The 17,858-nt window shown below is 44.3% G+C and overlaps 1 protein-coding gene across 1 annotated transcript in view; it reads right to left on the bottom strand.

The window, feature by feature from the left end:
- LOC146821707 (uncharacterized) overlaps positions 1-17,858 on the bottom strand; it is an 857,433-nt gene that overhangs the window by 393,660 nt on the left and 445,915 nt on the right. Inside the window, exons 12-13 of the mRNA XM_085612743.1 lie at positions 12,111-12,325; positions 11,277-11,352 (exon numbers count right to left, since the gene is read on the bottom strand). Coding sequence (XP_085468869.1) covers positions 11,277-11,352; positions 12,111-12,325 — 291 coding nt within the window. The remainder of the gene's footprint in view (positions 1-11,276; positions 11,353-12,110; positions 12,326-17,858) is intronic.

Here is a 17,858-nt window from a genome sequence, read left to right as displayed (position 1 = left end):
TTTGGTTAAGGTCGCAAAGTTATTTGTCCAAATCCTAATCCAAAATAGGGCTGGTCTGGCTCTGATAAAATCGCATACATAGGGGAGATTTAGTTCTTTATGGCAAATGAATTCAGAGGCTGAAAAGGGAGCACCCAATATTTTTCTACAAAAACGATTTTCCTCCCGTTGAATCCCTGAATTTCTCCCTGAACCCCACACCTCAGCCCCATATGTTGCCACAGGAATACACTGTAATTTAAAAAATTTTAAAATGGCCCTAGTGGCACCTATTTTCTTCGGGCGTTGGAGGCTCAATATGGAATTGGTGGCTTTCGAGAACTTGCCCATGGCGTGGGCAGCATGCCCACTCCATGAGCCGTTCGCAGCGAAAACTAATCCTAAGTATGGGAAGGAGGTTACGGATTCTAATTTGTCCGAGCCTACATTTATCGTATTGAGCTTCCTTTTCCCGGGTCCGCTAGACATGATAAAAGATTTTTTAAAATTCACACGCAGATCGAGTGCCTCCATATGCTGGACGAATGCTCTAATAAGCAAACGAAGAGCATTAGGGGTGCGGCCCATAATGACCGCATCATCTGCGTATAATAAAACTGGTAGTTGATTCCCCTGGATAATTGGTACATCTCTTGTCACTTGTCTCAGGGCTTTGGCAAGACCATTAATATAGATAATAAATAGCAGGGGTGCCAAAACGCACCCCTGCCTCACCCCCCTACCTATTTTTATGGGTCCGGACACATCGCCACCAGACCCGATCCTAACTTGTGCTTTAAGGTCCGTGTGGAGGTAGGCCAAAAAATTAACAAGACTTGCGTCCAGACCATAGTCAGAAAGCATAAGCCATAATTTGGATCTGTTGACTAGATCGAATGCAGATGAAAGATCCATAAATGCAAGGTAAATTGGACTAGAGCGGGCAACATTATACTTATCGATAATCAATTTCAAATTTAAGCATTGCTCCACTGTGCCTACGCCACTCCTGAATCCCAGCTGGCACGGATCCAATAGGTCAGTGTCTTCAGTCCACTCTATCATCCTGTTGTAGATAACTCGTCCAAGGATTTTTAAGGTATTGTCCAGTAGCGAGATTGGACGATAGTTGGCTGGGTCTGACCTATCTCCCTTCTTAAAAATGGGAACTATGGTGCTGGTCGCCCAAGTATCAGGCATTGGCGCCATAGGTAGACTGTTGAAAACATTGAGAAGAATTGGTGCCCATAAATCCGTGTTATACTTAATAATATCTATAGGAAGCCCATCGGGGCCAGGGGCCTTGTTACCAAGGCTTTCTTTAATGGCTGTGACTATCTCGGGGAGGTCAATCTTGAGATTGCACGTCACCCTCATAAAAGGAATAATTACTTCCTTAGAGGGGGTAGAATATATTTTAGCAAAATGGGCCTCCCAACTACTACTAGAAATGTTGCAGCTAATTGGGGACAGTTGTTTCCCCATATCACGCGTCTTCCTAACAGCTGACCAGAAGGGGCCGCTGCTCTTCAAATTTGCACTCGCGACCAATGCTTCCCACTGTTCTACCAGCAGCGCGGCCTTCCTTTCAGTGATTTTTAGCTTGTAATTCTTCCTGGCCATCTGTACCTCCAATATACACCTTGGATTAGTAGACAATGCTTTACGTAGATCCCTGTTTGCCTTAGAACAGGTCGAGTCAAACCATCTCGGTTCTTTCACTATTTTTGGTAGTGGGACTAACAACAATTTTTTGATCACTAGACACAATTTGCCAAAGTCAGAGATTATTCTATTATTATCTCCATTTAGAAATAGACAAGAATTAATTAATTCAACATGATCGTTCTGCACATTTTCTAAAATAGCTCCGCTGTCAATCCCCCTCCATTTCAGCCGCAGACCGTCACCTGATGGCGTAATGTCTCTTGCACCGATGGATTTCAGATATACAGGGCGGGAGCCTAAGTGCAAAGAAACTGTGAGGGGGTTATGATCACCAAAGGATGTTTTTATCACCTTAGATTCCAGTACACGGTCCAGCAAGTCAGGGGACATAAAAATAAAATCAATAGTAGAACAACAGTCGCGCCCCCTAAACGTGGGGACATAGTCCATGTCAGATGTTAAAGATACTTCCATGGCATTCTCAAGGGTGTGTTCATTCAATAATTTTGCTATTTCTAGCCCCATTTTTTCAGCTTGGTCCGTAATTTTGTTGGTGTCCTCGGTCCAAGACTTCTTTGATAATTTAGCATTAAAATCTCCGCCGATTAAAATCCCTGTCCCCCCCTCTGATTCCAAGTTTGTTTCCAGTTTTCTTAGAGTCTTAGAGAGGGCTATATAATTTGTGTTGGGTGTGGAGTAAAAATCATTATTATAAAAATTAATTATAAAAATCCTGGGTTTAAGTTTAAACTTCAACTCAAGGACCTGAATGTTCGGATTTCCTTCTGATAAGTCCTTAATGGTGCCTCCCACCAATATACTAACACCTATAAATAATCCTCCTACTGCGCGGCCAAAAATAGGCTTCTTTGAGGTTATACTAAAACAATGGTAACCCTCAATAAATAAGTTACTGACAGCCCATGTCTCCTGGAACATAACAATATCTTTGTTATCCAATAGCTTGATCCATTGAGGGTCAAGCAATCTTGGTTCCAACCCAGCAACGTTCCAACTAAGGATGGACAATTTGGGGCATTTTAGGGCACAAGAAGTATTATAGCCACTAGACTGCTTAGGTTGTATTGATGGAGTAGTTATGTTCTCAAGTGTAACTGGGGACATGGTCAAAACAGTGCATGGTACCATTGTCGCAGTCTCATTGCGTTGTACATCTGAGGGATTTTCCTTAACAATAATTTGTACAACCTCACTCCCCCTATTTCTTTCCCCCAGTCAATCTTGACATTCCAGATTGGAGAGAGCATGTTCAAAACGATTGTGCGTTGGTATATTGTATATATACCTTGGCTCGTTCTGGGGCAAGTTAAAATTTTGTTTAGGCCTTACATAAGGTCTCTCCCTTGGATTAGGATAGGAGGGGGTGGGAAGAGGTAAATATGGGATTTGATATGGTGGGGGTATAATCCGATGGCCTAATGAACGACCGTTCCTAAAATTAGTATTAAACTCTTGGTAAGGGTGTTCATAGCCATTGGCAATGTTACGATTCATGCCCGGTTGATCTGTTAAAAAGTTGATCCCAGGATTAGAATGAAGGTCAGTTAAATGTCTATAAAAGTACCCAAGGGGAAGCAGAGTAGTGTTAAATTCCCAGGGTGAGGGCGGTGGGGCTTTTGAGAGTGTGGATTGCACCCATTGTGGAGATCTAAAATTTATAATGATGCAATCTCCTTCAAAATTTTTCCTCAATGGGCCCACCCACCCTACTCTCTGTGTATGGATGATTTCTCCTACTCCTTCCATAGGGAAATTACAGTTTGCAGAAAGCCAGTGGAGAGTTCTATTTCTTAGGCTTGTGTAATTTTCCTCTTTGGTTTCCTCCAATTTTGGGACATTGGCTAAAATCAAAACATATGGTCCGCAATCTGGGGGCAAGCTAATGCGGGCCGGGATCTTTCTCTTATTAATCACTTCAATTATATCGGGTTTATCTGCTAGGTGGTTTTGGTTAGCATCCTGCACTTGCCTCGTTGCTGGCCTATTATTTGTGTCAGTAGGTTTCTCCCTTCCTCCCGAGCTAACTGTTGTAGCTGTTTTGGTGTCTAATGCTTGTCTGGCTAAGGATTTTGTGTTTGGTTGACCTTTATTTCTACTCAGTTTAGATGTAGAGGGAGAGGCATTGGTCTCCACTGCACTTTTCTTGTTGGCCGTAGTGTGTTGTGGTTTTTGTATATTGGTGTTAGATGCAACATGGTGTGATAGAATTGTAGAGTTACACCCTGTGCCTAATTTCAACACATGGTCATCTAATGCCTTCAACCTCTTATCAATGTTAAGGATTTGTTGGCTAAAAGGTCCTAATAGAGTAGTTATTAAGGTCTCCAGTCTCCCCCAAAAATCTTCATTACCCGGCATTGCAATATTATTTAATGAGCTTTGTTCGTTGTTTTTCCCCAAGTGCACCTCACTTTGGATATGGTTTTGTGCTACAGGAGAAAGAGGCCTACTCAATTGAGGGCGTCCACCATTATCTCTACGTTTGTCTGCTAATGACTCTAGGTGTTTCTGTTTCCGCTTTGCTTTTTGTTTTCTTGCTTTTTGACCCCTAGTTCGTGCTGGTGTACTATCACTTTTTTCTTTATCTGTGGTTGATACGTCCGTGTCTAAGCATAGTTCTATCCCTTCCTGCTCATTAGTTAGGGAAGTATCAGTGATTCTATTAACACTTAGTCGTGACATGGACGGTGTTTGTGATAGTCTATTTTCCATTGTGCGATGATTAGGGGATACACTGTCCAGGATTATACAGTTCGCATTTAAGTTGGTGCCTGGTAGCCCCGCATAGGAGGTTATGTCCGATGTGGCCACCAGGGAATCCAATGTATTGTCCTGCAGCAAAGGTAATTGCGTGCTTGGTGGGAGCGAGAGGCGTCTTTCGGTGTTTTGAATGGCAGAAGCCACAACGCCGATCGTCCTCTGCAGCATTTTATCAATTGCGGTCAAACTAGGCAGCTGGGTGGGAGCAATAACAGTTGAGGGAGATGTTAATTGCTTACGACTCAGTTTGTGCGCAGGTGGGGCTTTTTTCCCCATTTTCCGATACGTGTTTGAGTGTACTAGGCAGCAATAGAAAGTTAAATCCCATGCACAACGTGTGCTTTACTCACGTACTTGGCGATGACTTCCAATTGGGCACCAACATGGAATGGGCCAAGAGGGATTGCCCGGCCCGACCTCCAGCGACCCCGGACGGCCACAGACGGCCCGCCCTCTGCCCGGGCTCAGCCCGGCGCCGCCCGCGCGCGTCCCGCGACGCGGAGGGAGCCGCCGATTTTTAAGCGCCTCCGGGCGCGCAATCACCTGGAAGGGGGCGTGGCAGTAGAGGCTCACGGGAGCTGTAGTCTCCCCCCACCGCGGCCCTCGATGTCGTCAGGGCAGCGGGGGAGACAAACAGCGTGGGTGCCCCGTCAAGATTTCGCCGTTCAAGAGCTCCGGTAGGTGAGTGGCGTCAGTGCTGGTGCTAATTCTGATTTCCCAACTCCATGGCAGTTACTTTGTCGACCTCAGAGGGATGGGGGGGCTGAGCGGACCCGCCAGGTTTTGAACAGGTGTCCTTTCGGTCGAGCGCAGATCCCTGCTGTAGACGCTTTGTCAGCTGACCAGGCAAACTACTTATCAATAAAAAATACACAGCCCGATAATGGTGGTCTGGGTAATTAACAACAAATATGCGGCGCTGCGATAGGCGGGTGCCTGGCCATATGGTGGGGGGGCGGTGATAGCGGCTTGTTGCTATGTGTGGTAAAAGAGTGTGGTAGGGGTTTTTGAGGCCGCGCTGGAAGGAGGGCCCGCCTGTGGGCACGAAAGAGGGGCTTATGGCATGAATCTGGTGGAAAGCTTTATTGATTCTAGACAATAAGGCCGCTCCTCGTACGTGGGCGGGAGTATATATACAGATTATCAATGGCTTACTTTTTCTCTTTTGTTGCTTTTATGTTGGTGATATCCGGAGGCGCTTCTCTGGGAAGGCGGAAGCACGGTGTACAGGTGTCTTCCTGCTGACGAAAACTTTCCAATGGCCTTGAAGCAGGCACATCTCGCTAAATGATGACAACATTTCTCAGCAGCTATAATAGCAGCCCCTTAGTCGTGTGAAGAAGGAGGGCATGTTGGAAAAAGTGGGGCCAACATCCCGGTATGTAGATGCCCTAGAAGTTGGTTCAGCTGGGAACCTGTTTTCATGCCTGGCCTGGGCGGAGCCAGGTGGTCCCTCTCCTTGCGCACAGGGTGGCGGAAACATAACAGCCATTCTTTATAATTAACTTAAGTTCCTTCATGCTGGGGAGGTAGAGCCAACGGAGACCTGCTTCCAGAGTTGATTTCCAACTTTTAAGTATGGTTTGTCCCCATACTCCCGCCAGTGGCAATGGTGGTTAATTCACTCAACAACAACAAGAAAAATATTAAACAAGAATTAGAACAATAACGGCAAGCATTCTTCTCATTCATTTAAGTTCCGGTTCATATGGACAGGACTGCGGTGCTTGGTTTGCCACTTCGAGTAACTTCCAATCGGACCATACTGGGGGGGTAGATCCTTTGGAGGCTTGTTCACTGATTTGATATTTCTTGCAGGGCTGTTTGCCCTGGCAATTCTGGGATCAGCCATTGGTCACCGTTAACAAGGTCCGGTTAGAGCAGTGAGCCTTAGTTCTTCCGCTCAGGTTATTGCGTTCAAGTGGAAATGCTTGCTTTACCATGCTTACATCTAAAATTCCCGGCATTGACAGATAGGTTCTTATTGGTTTTTTATGGTACTACTAATTGGTCTTCAGAGCTGGTATGGGTTCCTTTTAAAAGTTGTTATTCCAAAATTGGGACAAGCAGTTGACGACCATGCAGCAGTACACTAGCGCAGCAGTGGGACCAATTACCAAGGTCATGGTAAACTCCAATATATTGTTTGTTAAGCTGCATTAGTGCCTCAAACAATGGCAACACAAGCTTTACTTAATGTTGGGCACTTCAGTTGAGCCAACAAGTATAAGCTTAGGGGACTTAAACGCAAACTCCGAGTGTGAAGTGGTCCCTCTAGATACCATAAAAGTACAGTACGTTGGCTATTCCTCAACGATCCATGCCTTATTCAGGAGGGTGTCTTTTGCTTTTTATTCATGAGGGTATGCATATCCCTCAGTTCCAGGGCGCAGGATACCCATTGGCACAATACATATTATCTTGGTGTGGGCTTATTACCTTGGATATTATGCAAGCTTTCACAGCCTCTGCTTGACTAGGGGAACGCCCAAATACATAGGAACCCTTGCCACTTAGGTGCAGGGGTCACTGCAGGAAGCTGGGGTGTGGGGGCCCAAAAGTCTTTTGGGATACTTACCAGGGAAACAGCAAATGATGGTAGTGAGGCCAAGGGGTCTACACCGGGAGCCTCCACAGGGAACTGGGGTGTAAGGGCCCAGAAGTCTTTTGGGGATAATTCACAGGGAAACATCGTTTGATTCACAGGGAAACATCGAATAAATAGTGGTGTTTGGTACCAGGGGCCTGGTACATGTGTAATCTTTGTGGTCGGCAGTGCCTATCTGAGTTGTGGTGGTGTTTTAGTTTCTTCCCTGGAATGTTGCTCTGCTACCAAATGAACCTTGTCTGCTCCTCCTTCAGTATGGCAAGCAGTACAGGTTCCAGAGTTGAGGTTCAAAAGTAAAGTGGCCTTTAATAAGTAATTAAGGAGCAAACAGTTCTTCTCCGAGTCCCAGCCTTTCACAACTTCTTCTGGCATGCACTAATTAAACTTGCGGCATGCGCTAGTTGAACACACCGGTTTTCATAAAGGCTACAGCAACTTTTATCCAGGCAACAGATGCATACTATCTTGTTTTGCTGCTAGCAGACATTTAGGACAGTTGGCTCATGCTCTGGTTAAACACACCAGTTCTAATCATGGTCAGTAGCGTGACTTGGTGCTTCAACATTAACGACAAGTGGGTTGCAACCCCCACTTTCATCCAGGCAAGCAATGCATATTATCTTATGTAGCAGTTAGTGGCCGTTTAGGACAGTTGGCTCATGGCCAGCACCTACCGCCGTTCATTCTGTTATGGATCAGTGGTGAAGCCAAGGGCTGGGTTTTGGGCTCCATGCAGTGCTAACCTATGTCCAGCAAGTGAAATAATTTTCTGGCTATGAATGCAAAACTAAAAGGGGCCTCTTTGGCATATTAACGTTTCTCCTCTATTTTCTTACTTTCGGTGGGTCTCTTGGCGTGATTTACAGGACTCACAGGCCTGAGTAGGTGGGGTTAATAAAACGTCTACTACCGATTTCACTGTTATTTCAAATATATTATAAAACACATAACGTGTTATAGCGCTCTATCGCTCAGCAGCCATCAGCACTGGGGTACTCTATTACCCTAACCCACAAAGTATGGACTGAGTAGAATCTTGGGGAGGCTGCCTGTGTTCAGGTACCCCGGCGGGCCAGTGCGGTATGTGGTGCCCTGGAGGTCAAGTGGTGCAACTGTTGGTTGTAGCACGTTGGGACCTGCCGACACAATATGCGCAGCAGAGTGGAACATTGGTGGCAGAGACGGCCAAGTTCAAATATAAGGCCAGGTTCTAGTGTACGGCCAACTTCAAAAGTTAAAGTATAAAATTCAAAGGTACGGCCAAAAACCTCAAACAATGAGCTCCTAGGAGGTGACAGTCACTCAGCATGCATTGTTATCAAAGTACATCGCTTGTAGCGAGATAGCACTGTTCATAAAGTAGCCAACAATAACTATATCAGGAGGTGATCCTCATAGTTTATTACTAGGAGTCTCCTGTGATCAGGTATCCCGATGGCAGTGCTTCCTTTATGAAACAATGAGGGCAGGCGCCCACTTTTATTCTGCTCCAAAGCCAACTATTCGAACATAAGTGCCGGTCCATGTGAATAACTCAGTGCACAGTACAGGCATTTACTAACGCCAATTAAAACAACCATGGGGCCAAAGCGGTATGGCGTGCCTGTAGTTGGTGCAGTTGGCAGACTCATTGTTCAGCAAACTTCCTGTAGAAACGGGCAGGTATGCCTCGGGTGGAACCTGGGAAAAGCTGTTGCAAGGCGGGGCCTGCCGGCACACCGCGCACTGCGGAGGTCACAAGAAGTATGTTCTCCACTGATGGTGGTAGAAATGAACATGTGGAAGTTAACCCGCATATTTTAACTGCTTGCCATTTATAAACGGGTAGTGGTGTCCTGATGGGAACCTGGGAAAGGTGGTTGCAAAGAGGGGTCTACTAGCAGACTGCACTCAGCAGATGTCTCATTAATAGGTGCTGGATGGTCTGAGAATGGAATTAGTGATAGTTCTCTTGATTATTCGGCTTCTAGCTTGGGGGCTAATAATACCAGCGGTATGGGCTGGGGGGGACTCCATCCAAGCTGAACAATTAACAACTTGGTCAAAATAATTTAGCAACTTCAACAATAGGCACAATTTGACTCAACTCGTCTAGTCAGGAATTTGGCGTTTGTTCTGTAAAAATAAAACAGGCAGGTGTTGTGGAGCACCGTCAGCGTCTGGGGGGAGGGTGAGTATGCCGGGGAGCTTCTCACCCTGTGGTGGAGCGCTGAGAGTTAACAACAAAGAGGAATGCACAACAATGGAGGTGCAGCCATTCGATGGACTCCAGGAGGGGGTAGATTCCACATGTGCAGTGGGTCGGCGGGGAGGCGGGACTGACATGCCGGTAGTCCTGGACTCTACTGCCCTAACCCACAACATATGGACTAAGTAGAATCTTGGGGAGGCTGCCTGTGTCCAGGTACCCCAGTGGGCCGGTGCGGTATGCAGTGCCCTGGATGTCAAGTAGTGCATCTGTTGGCTGTAGCGTGTTGGGGTCTGCCAGCACAATGTGCGCAGCAGAGTGGAACATTGGTGGCCGAGACGGCCTGGTTCAAATGTACTGCCAAGTTCTAGTGTACGGCCGAGTTAAAGAGTTAAAGTATAAAGTTCAAATGTACGGCCATGTTGTTCTAGTGTATGGCCAAGTTAATTTTAAAGTGTAATGTCGAGCTTAATTCCCTTACTGCCGTTGACATGTGGATGTGGATCTAAAGTGTGATGCTGTGAATAATTCTTATATATCCAAGAAGGATACTTTCTTTGGTAATGGTCTGTGGAAAATTACTTGATTTGATGTAAATAAAAGACTACGCTGAGGACAACATACCCTGATTCTGAGAGTTCTTGGGAGTAGCGGGCGGTAAGGTCACGGAATTTGGGGAGGAGGGAATGTCACGTTGTGCGCATACTATTCTCCTTCCTTATCCTCTCTCCCCCATCTCTACCCAAAACTCTAACAGCTATGTATTTGGATTACTTTCAGTACATGCACTACTGCTTTTCTTGATTTATGGCTTTCAGAGTTTGTTTGTTTTTGGCAAAGAATGATTAATTACATTGCAAAGTCTATACATGAAAACATTTACGCATTTGATATCTTTCATTGGATTGGTTCAAAATAATGGAATAATACTTTAGCTTTCCTTGCGGCTCGAGTGCGCTTGCGAGTTTGTCAATGCCCACAGACACATGCGTTTGCAGTCATTCACAAACTCTTCTCCAACACTTCCTTATCCAACAAAGGGGTCGAGTAAAACTCTTTCCCCTGTGTGGAAGGGAACGGAACCCCCCAAAACTTAATGGAGGTGAAGAGTAAAGGTTTTTACTGTTGTGGAAAAAAAGAAATTGAGAAAAATGTGCCATTACATACAATGTAACACTATGAAAATGACAACGATGACCAAAAGGACGTCAAATGACTATTCCAGGACTATGCTTGAAAGCTGTAACTGCTGAAGTGTTCCAAGTAACTCCCGGAAAGTGTTGTGAATTTCAAAAAGTTATAAACCTACACCCATGTGAGTTTGTTTTCTTACAGGGGTAGATGTAATCTTTGTTTGTGAATCGGACCCTCCTTTTTCAGATTCACACACGATATTCATCCATCTGGCATCCTGTGAAGTCTGGTCAACAATATAAAAAGACCCAAAAATAAATGAATGAACATATAAAAATATATAAAAACGAGTTGCAAACGTTTCTATAAGCTTCGAGTAATTCGTATCAACGTGTCCATTCTAAGACGTGCGATGCTAATATTCACTTTATAGGCAAGGAATGCCAATTAATGCCGTGTAAATAATACAAATATTTTAATGCTTTTTCAGTAAATATTCTCCCTGAACTTAATAATTAAGTGTGTTATATATTTCTGGCTATCTGATATTTTGTCATTTTTGCATTGCACTGTAAATAGCAGCTCTTTTCGCTGAATTCAATAGTGCCCTGTTCACTGCACGATGCACATAGGCCTCACAAAGGAGCGCATACCTCAGTGACCCTACTCACGACAGAGAACCTTCGAATTTTAAAATGTTGGCCGATACAAAAAAATAACATTTCCAAATATAGATTGAGTTACATCCAATGTTTCCTGTAAAGGCTCGTATTAAAACTATGTTATGTTGCACAGTGCTGCTGTAGGCGGCAAAAAAACCTTAAATGTAGACCAATGTAACAGTGAAAAGAGAACATGTTCACAGAACTAAACTACTGCGAACTGAAACACTGATAACAGGCATTAGGATTAACTTACCTTTTTTGAATTCTACTGCTTTATCATCCACAAGTACATTTAATGCATTATTAGTGGTCGACATCCTCCATTGCACCTAAACAGGAGACAGGAACAGCATGAACCGGATGTGTATGAAAAGCACAGGCTCTTTTGAAAGGACTGCAGCTGAACCCCAACCCTTTCCCCCACTAGATGCTGCCACGTCCCATGGAGCAGCCTAGGGCTCCTCGTGGCCCTGTGCAAGCAGCAAATAATGAGGACGATGATAATATCAATAATAACAATAAAAATATGAATTGATAATAATAGCAATAATAATAAAAACGAAAATACATAATAATTATACTTATACTACAGACACTACTACTAATAATATTAATAATATGAAGAAGGAGTGTGATAACAATGGTGATAATAATATAAATAGTCACAATAATAATAATAATACATATACACTATACTAATACTACAGCTAGTATTAGTACTACTGCTCAAAATAATAACGACATTAACAATAATAATAATAACAATAACCAGAATACATAATTATACCTATACTACCGCTGCAACTACTACCAATAATAATAATAATAATATAAAGAAAAAGAATGATAGCAATAGAGATAATAATATAAATAGTCATAATAACACATACACTATACTAATACGACTGCTACTATTAGTACTAATACTCATAATAAGTATAATAAGAATAACAATAATAATAATAATAATAATAATAGTGATGTTTAACTATTATTATCGTTATTATTAATAATGATAATTCTGCCGCAGACAGCAGCTCTTCTCCGGTGGCAGAGCCTATTCTGGTGAGGTGAGGGCAGCACTTACTTTGAGAGTTCCTTGGTAGAAAGCTGCAAACTGCACAAAGGCCGTGGCGTTGGCGTATCCGCTGCCCACCCGCACTCTCTCTGTTTGACCCTGAAGGGTGAACACGTTGGATCCTTTGGCGGATGAGAGTCGGACTATGACATACTCACCGAGGCCTTTAAAGGGGTACTCATCACCATTAAAGGTGGAAAAGTGCAGACTTCCGTACACGTGACCTGCGGGCAAGAAAAGGTGGAGACAAGACAGTATTCATTATGTCTCTGCAGGATAACATTATTTGAAAACACAAAGTACACCCTGGTATATCTATCACACTATACTATTGAGTTTAAAACAGTGCTCTCATATGGTTTCAAAATAATATGCTGCAGCTCAAATTTAGCTCTGCTAAGATCGTGAGGCTTTTTTTTGGTGCAGAAACAAAAAGTGCACAGAGATGTGTCCATACTGCCGATGGCAGGAATTGCTGCGCACAAAGGGAGAATTTCTCTTCATTACAAATATTCCCATTCCAGCTAATTTTCAGAACAATTCTAATCCCCAACTATTGACCTTTATATGTCTGTTTCCAGCTTGCGAGACGGACAAAATCCTTTGTGCTGTCTTCCCCGTTTACGGGAAAGCAATCGCCATACAATCATTTTTAGGTCTCGCCTAGTGAATGCAGCACATACGCTGCTTTGCCTTGGTGAGACTATTGTTGTGGGTTTGGTGCGCGAAGGGAGACAAAACATGTGCGCGCCTGGACAGGCGATGTGCACGTGCATGGCGTCTGCTCTCTGTTTCACACGCTCCCACCACGCGCTTGATTTAGCTTTCAGTACATGTGCGCGCCCGCATTGCGGCTCCTTTCTGGCTCTCACGCTCCCACCACGTGCTCACACACTCCCATCACATGCTTGATTTAGCTTTTAGTTACTGAGTTCTGCCACCTAATTTTATGTTTTTGCCTCGCCATGCCTTTCATCTGCTCCACACTCTGTGCTAACAGTTATTGTCATATATGTTTGACTACTCGTGCCTGTCCCTTTTCCCCGCACTCTGTCCTAACACGTATTAATATGTTCAAAACTCGCCGTGCTTATCCCTCTGCCCCGCACTCTCTCCTAACACTTATCCTAATGTTCAAACCTCGCCCGCACTATCTCCTCCCACCTGTTCTCATCTTATTGCCTTACCGTAACTTTTACTTTGCCCCGCGTTCTGTCCTGCCACCTATACTTATACTGTTTACAACACTTTTTATCCCCATTTCTCGGCTGAACGGCCCCTCCCCGTTTACCGTTTTGGTTATAGAAAATGTGCTGCTGACTGTTGCAGCTGCATGTATGTGTATTTTTTTTATTTATTTTTTTAGCTTCGGTTCCTTCCCGTTTAAAGCTGTCTTACAAAGTGCTTTTGTAGGGATAAAGGGAGGTGAGCCAATAGTACCTTGGAGGGAGGTGGTGGGGTGCGGGCGGTGAGATGGTGGTTGAAGTGACTTAAGGTATCAACATAAACGAGGACTGCTCCTGCGTGCACGGGCACAATGAGTGCGCTCGTGGATGAAGATAATTACATTTGTGGTGTTTTTTTTGTGGACATTCTCTTCAGGGACCACCCAGCATAACATGCGCAAAGCGCCTGTTCACTAATGCCACATACTTCCCCCACCCCACATCCACCGGCAATAGCGTTCTAGAACGTCCCTTTCTATGTGCTGCATCTGTGTCACTGGTCCCAGCTGTAATTCCTCATTCATAATCCTCTCAACACTGCTGCTAACTGCTTCTCTGGTTCCCGTGGTAATTTCTCATTCGAAGTTAGTCCTTTAGACAGGGCCACTAGCTGTTTCTCTGTTCCCAGTGGTAATTCCTCATTTTCTGTCCACTACATGGTGCTGCAGCTGCTTTTCTGATCCCAATGGTATTTTCTCATTCTTAGCCTCTAAGTAGTGCTGCATCTGCTTCGCTGGTCACTTGGGTAATTCCTCATTCTCAGTCCTCTAGGCTGTGCTGCATCTGCTTCTCTGGTCCCGTGGGTACTTCCTCATTGTGAGCCCTTTAGACAGTGCTCCAGCTGCTTCTCTGGTCCTGTCGGTAACTACAGATTCTAAGTCCTGTACACTGTGCTGCAGCTGCTTCTCTGGTCCCAGTTTTAATTTCTCGTCCTTAGTCCTCTAGACAGTGCTGCAGCTGCTTCTCTTGTCTTAGTGGTAATTCCTCATTCTTAATCCTCTAGGTAGTGCTGCAGCTGCTTCTCTGATCCCGTTGGTAATTCCTCATTCTAAGTCCTGTAGACAGTGCTACAGCTGCGTCTCTGGTCACTGTGGTAATTTCTCATTCTTAGTCCTCTAGGCAGTGCTGCTAGCTGCTTCTCTGGACACTGTCAGTAATTCCTCATTCTAAGTCCTCTAGACAGTGCTGCAGCTGTGTCTCAGTTCCCATTTGTAATTCCCCATTCTTAGTCCTCTAGACAGTGCTGCAGCTATGTCTCTGTTCATAAATCCACTACACTCCAAACCGAAACATATAGATAAGACATTGTAATTTGCAATCCCATTAACTCTAACTCTGACAAATGCGAGACCTGTTGCATTGCAAATTCTTGTTAAGTCTAGCTAGAGACACTTTTAACTAGTGCAATAGCTGTCGTGGTTACAAAATACCTAGAGAGAGGGGTTTTGGTTCAACCCCTACAGCCACTGCTTGATGAAAGTGAAATTCTTATTTTAGATCAGCTCACCAAGTTTTTTCTCTTCATTAGCCGCATCCATTTCATTGGTGCTTTACATGAATGATTTACCTATAGATTGCATAGTTTGTAGTGCCAAGTGCATGGACTCTAAATGTTCCTAGGCAGAACAATTGTCATTAATATTGTATTGCTACTTTTCAACCCAGACCCACAACAACAAACTGATACTTCCTATTAGGAAAGGTGGGTGGGAGTACATTCTGGCAGCTGATGGGACAGATATCAGACAGGGTTTTGAGGCAGCAGAGTGACCCCATCCTCCAAACAGGGGGACTGCAAGCTGTTTCTCCTCATCGAGGAAAAAGTATTGTGACGCAGTGAACCTAACTGATGACCTTTCTTTCCTTTTCTAGAGAAAGTATGTATCTACATTCTTCAATTGGGACCCCAGGCTTCAGACGTAGGTGCAATGCCCACCTCAGGCAGTTCCTCTCTTCCAAACCTATCTCAGTCTGTCCCTGTAAGTTGGTGGGAAGCCCAGGCTTACTTGCTAGCGACCCTCCGCCACTGTAAGCACAACTGTTGCGTTTTCCTGAAATTATAAGGGTAAAATCTGGTAGGTTTCCTAAGAACAAGAAGGAAACTGATTACATTTTTGAGAAAAAGAAAACTGGCAGGTGTCTCTCGCTCATCTCTACTTAGTTATGCTCAAGTGGGTGAGAGTGAGGCAAGACGTGTCTGAGACTCTGCATATTCCACAGCCTTGGTTTTCTTCTTTAAGAACATTGACCAGTCTTTTCCTCTGGGCCAACAAATCCCCTAGAGTTGCATTTGGCAAATGTGTCCGCGCCGCGCATGAGGGAGGGATAGCCATGGGAGATATCTGCTTATATCACTGGGCTATGCATATTTTGGTAGTGAATGATTGGTTACACGGGGTGGGAGGACCCGACCGAATGGATTGAGATAGCATTCATGGGTGTGGAAAACATAGCACATATGTTATATGGAGCTCGGTCATTGAAACGCTCCTGGGCCCCCCAAAGGAGGTATTTACAGCCTGTAGCGCAGTGTAGAGGTGGATAGGCTGGGACCGCTGGCTTTCAATGGAAAACCCTCTATGGAGTGGCCAGTGGCTGGTTTTGGTGGCGTGGCTAGAGGGGTTTCAAGGGTGGGACTGGCAGGGCATCACAAAACTAGGGAATGTGTGGGACAAGGGTCACATTTGCTCTTACAGGACTTACAGTCGGAATTCCAACTGCATGCCTCACAATTTTTCCGGTATCTCCAGCTCCAACATGCTCTTACTAACATGACGACCTGCAGGAGGTCCCAGAATTTACTCCCCTGGAGATGTGGGCACTGATGGGTCCCTTGGGAGGGGAGGATTATCACAAATTTATAAACCCCTGGTGGTACACTCCCCAGACCTACTTGGACCCTTGAGAGTTGAATGGGAGGAGTGGATGGGGCCCCTGAAGGAGTCAAACTGGCGGGGACGCCTGCATTGCACCCCGGGTTTTGGAGATTTTGGTAAGGCTTCAGCTCATCCAGTTTAAATTACTTCATCAGGCGTATCTTACACCTTATCAACTTCGGAGAGCTCGGGTGTATCCCTCCCCTGTGTGTTGCTTGTGTCAGACACCTAGAGGAGGTTTTTTTCCATACTGTGTGGCTCTGCCCCATCATACAGCAAAACTGGTTTCACATTTTTTCGATTTGATCCAAGGTGGTGGGTTCCTACGTGAAAATTGGTCCCAGACTCGCTCTTTTGGGTATTCTAGAGGATAAAGGATTTTGGTAGAGCTGCTGACCAAAAGGAATATAGCTAAACATTGTACCTTTGCAATGCCCCTCCCCTGGAGGCTAGAAGGCGCTGCATGGACTGGTGCACAAAATTGGAAGAGACTATCTATACCGCTCGAGGGTGTGCCCGCAAATATGACAAAGTTTGGAACAATTGGTGAGCCTATTATGTTTTGGAGGGGTGTACTGGTGTATGGGATGTAAAATTATGTGTCTAGTCTGCGACGTGGCCATGAGACGCTATGTAGTGCTATGTAACATACGTAAAAATGTTTGCTTGATGAGAGCTTGTTTATTGCTTTTAAAAACAATAAAAAAAATCTTATAAAAAAAGAATGCATTCCATCTGATGATGAAAGTATACCATCCCAGACACAATGAGTGACTGAGATATATCCTTTTCTCTCTATGAATACTTTCAACTTCATAATGATATCTTATATTTGGTGTGTGAGATTTCTATTTTTTTTCTTTTCTTATAAGATAAATTAATGTATGTAGGTTTTGTCTGATGTTAGTCATAGTTGTTCGAGTTATTTACTTTCATTAAGAAAAATTATTAATTTGGCTTCTTCCTGTGAAACTGTAATAGATGTTGCTAACTGACTAGTAAATGAATGTATTACCAAAAACATACCATATATGTTTCAAATTATGATGGTATCATGTGGTTATGGATACAAAAAATGTAATGCAAATATAATGAATGCCTACAACTAGTTCAACACAAATTCCACCATGGTTCATATAATTCAAACCTTTTTGTGCGAGCACTCTCACTCTATCCAGTGGAATAGTAACAAACATAAAAATGTAACAAAGAGAGAGCATTTTAGGTTAGTCACACAGTGTCAAGTCCAACGCTATCCCCGTCGTGAACGCTGCCATGTGCCCACAAATGACAAGGGCATGATTAAAGGACCAGGAAGGCCTGACATTGCATAAGTGTGCCACAGTATCACAGACATTAAGAAAGTGGTGGCCCAGATAAGTTTAGCCAGGAACACAAGATTTCATCAGGTTTAACCATCAGGAAACTACATATCCCATGCTGCTGTGTGAGTGCCTCTTGTATGTCTATTGAGTTCCCTATTGGTCAAAGGAAAAGCGGGGCTATAAAAATCACTTTCACCAGCATTGCGATACAGATTATTCCGATGAACAGCATGTCTCGCTGCTGGTTCTACCTGGGCTGTTGATGCAGCAAGGGTGCTACAGCATCATTCCTGTTTCTGCCTTATTCACGTGTAGGGCACCCGAGGAGAC

The sequence above is a fragment of the Triturus cristatus genome, chromosome 6 (genome assembly GCF_964204655.1).
Source record: "Triturus cristatus chromosome 6, aTriCri1.1, whole genome shotgun sequence".
NCBI lineage: Eukaryota > Metazoa > Chordata > Amphibia > Caudata > Salamandridae > Triturus > Triturus cristatus.
This window is presented reverse-complemented; position numbering and strand designations above follow the sequence as displayed.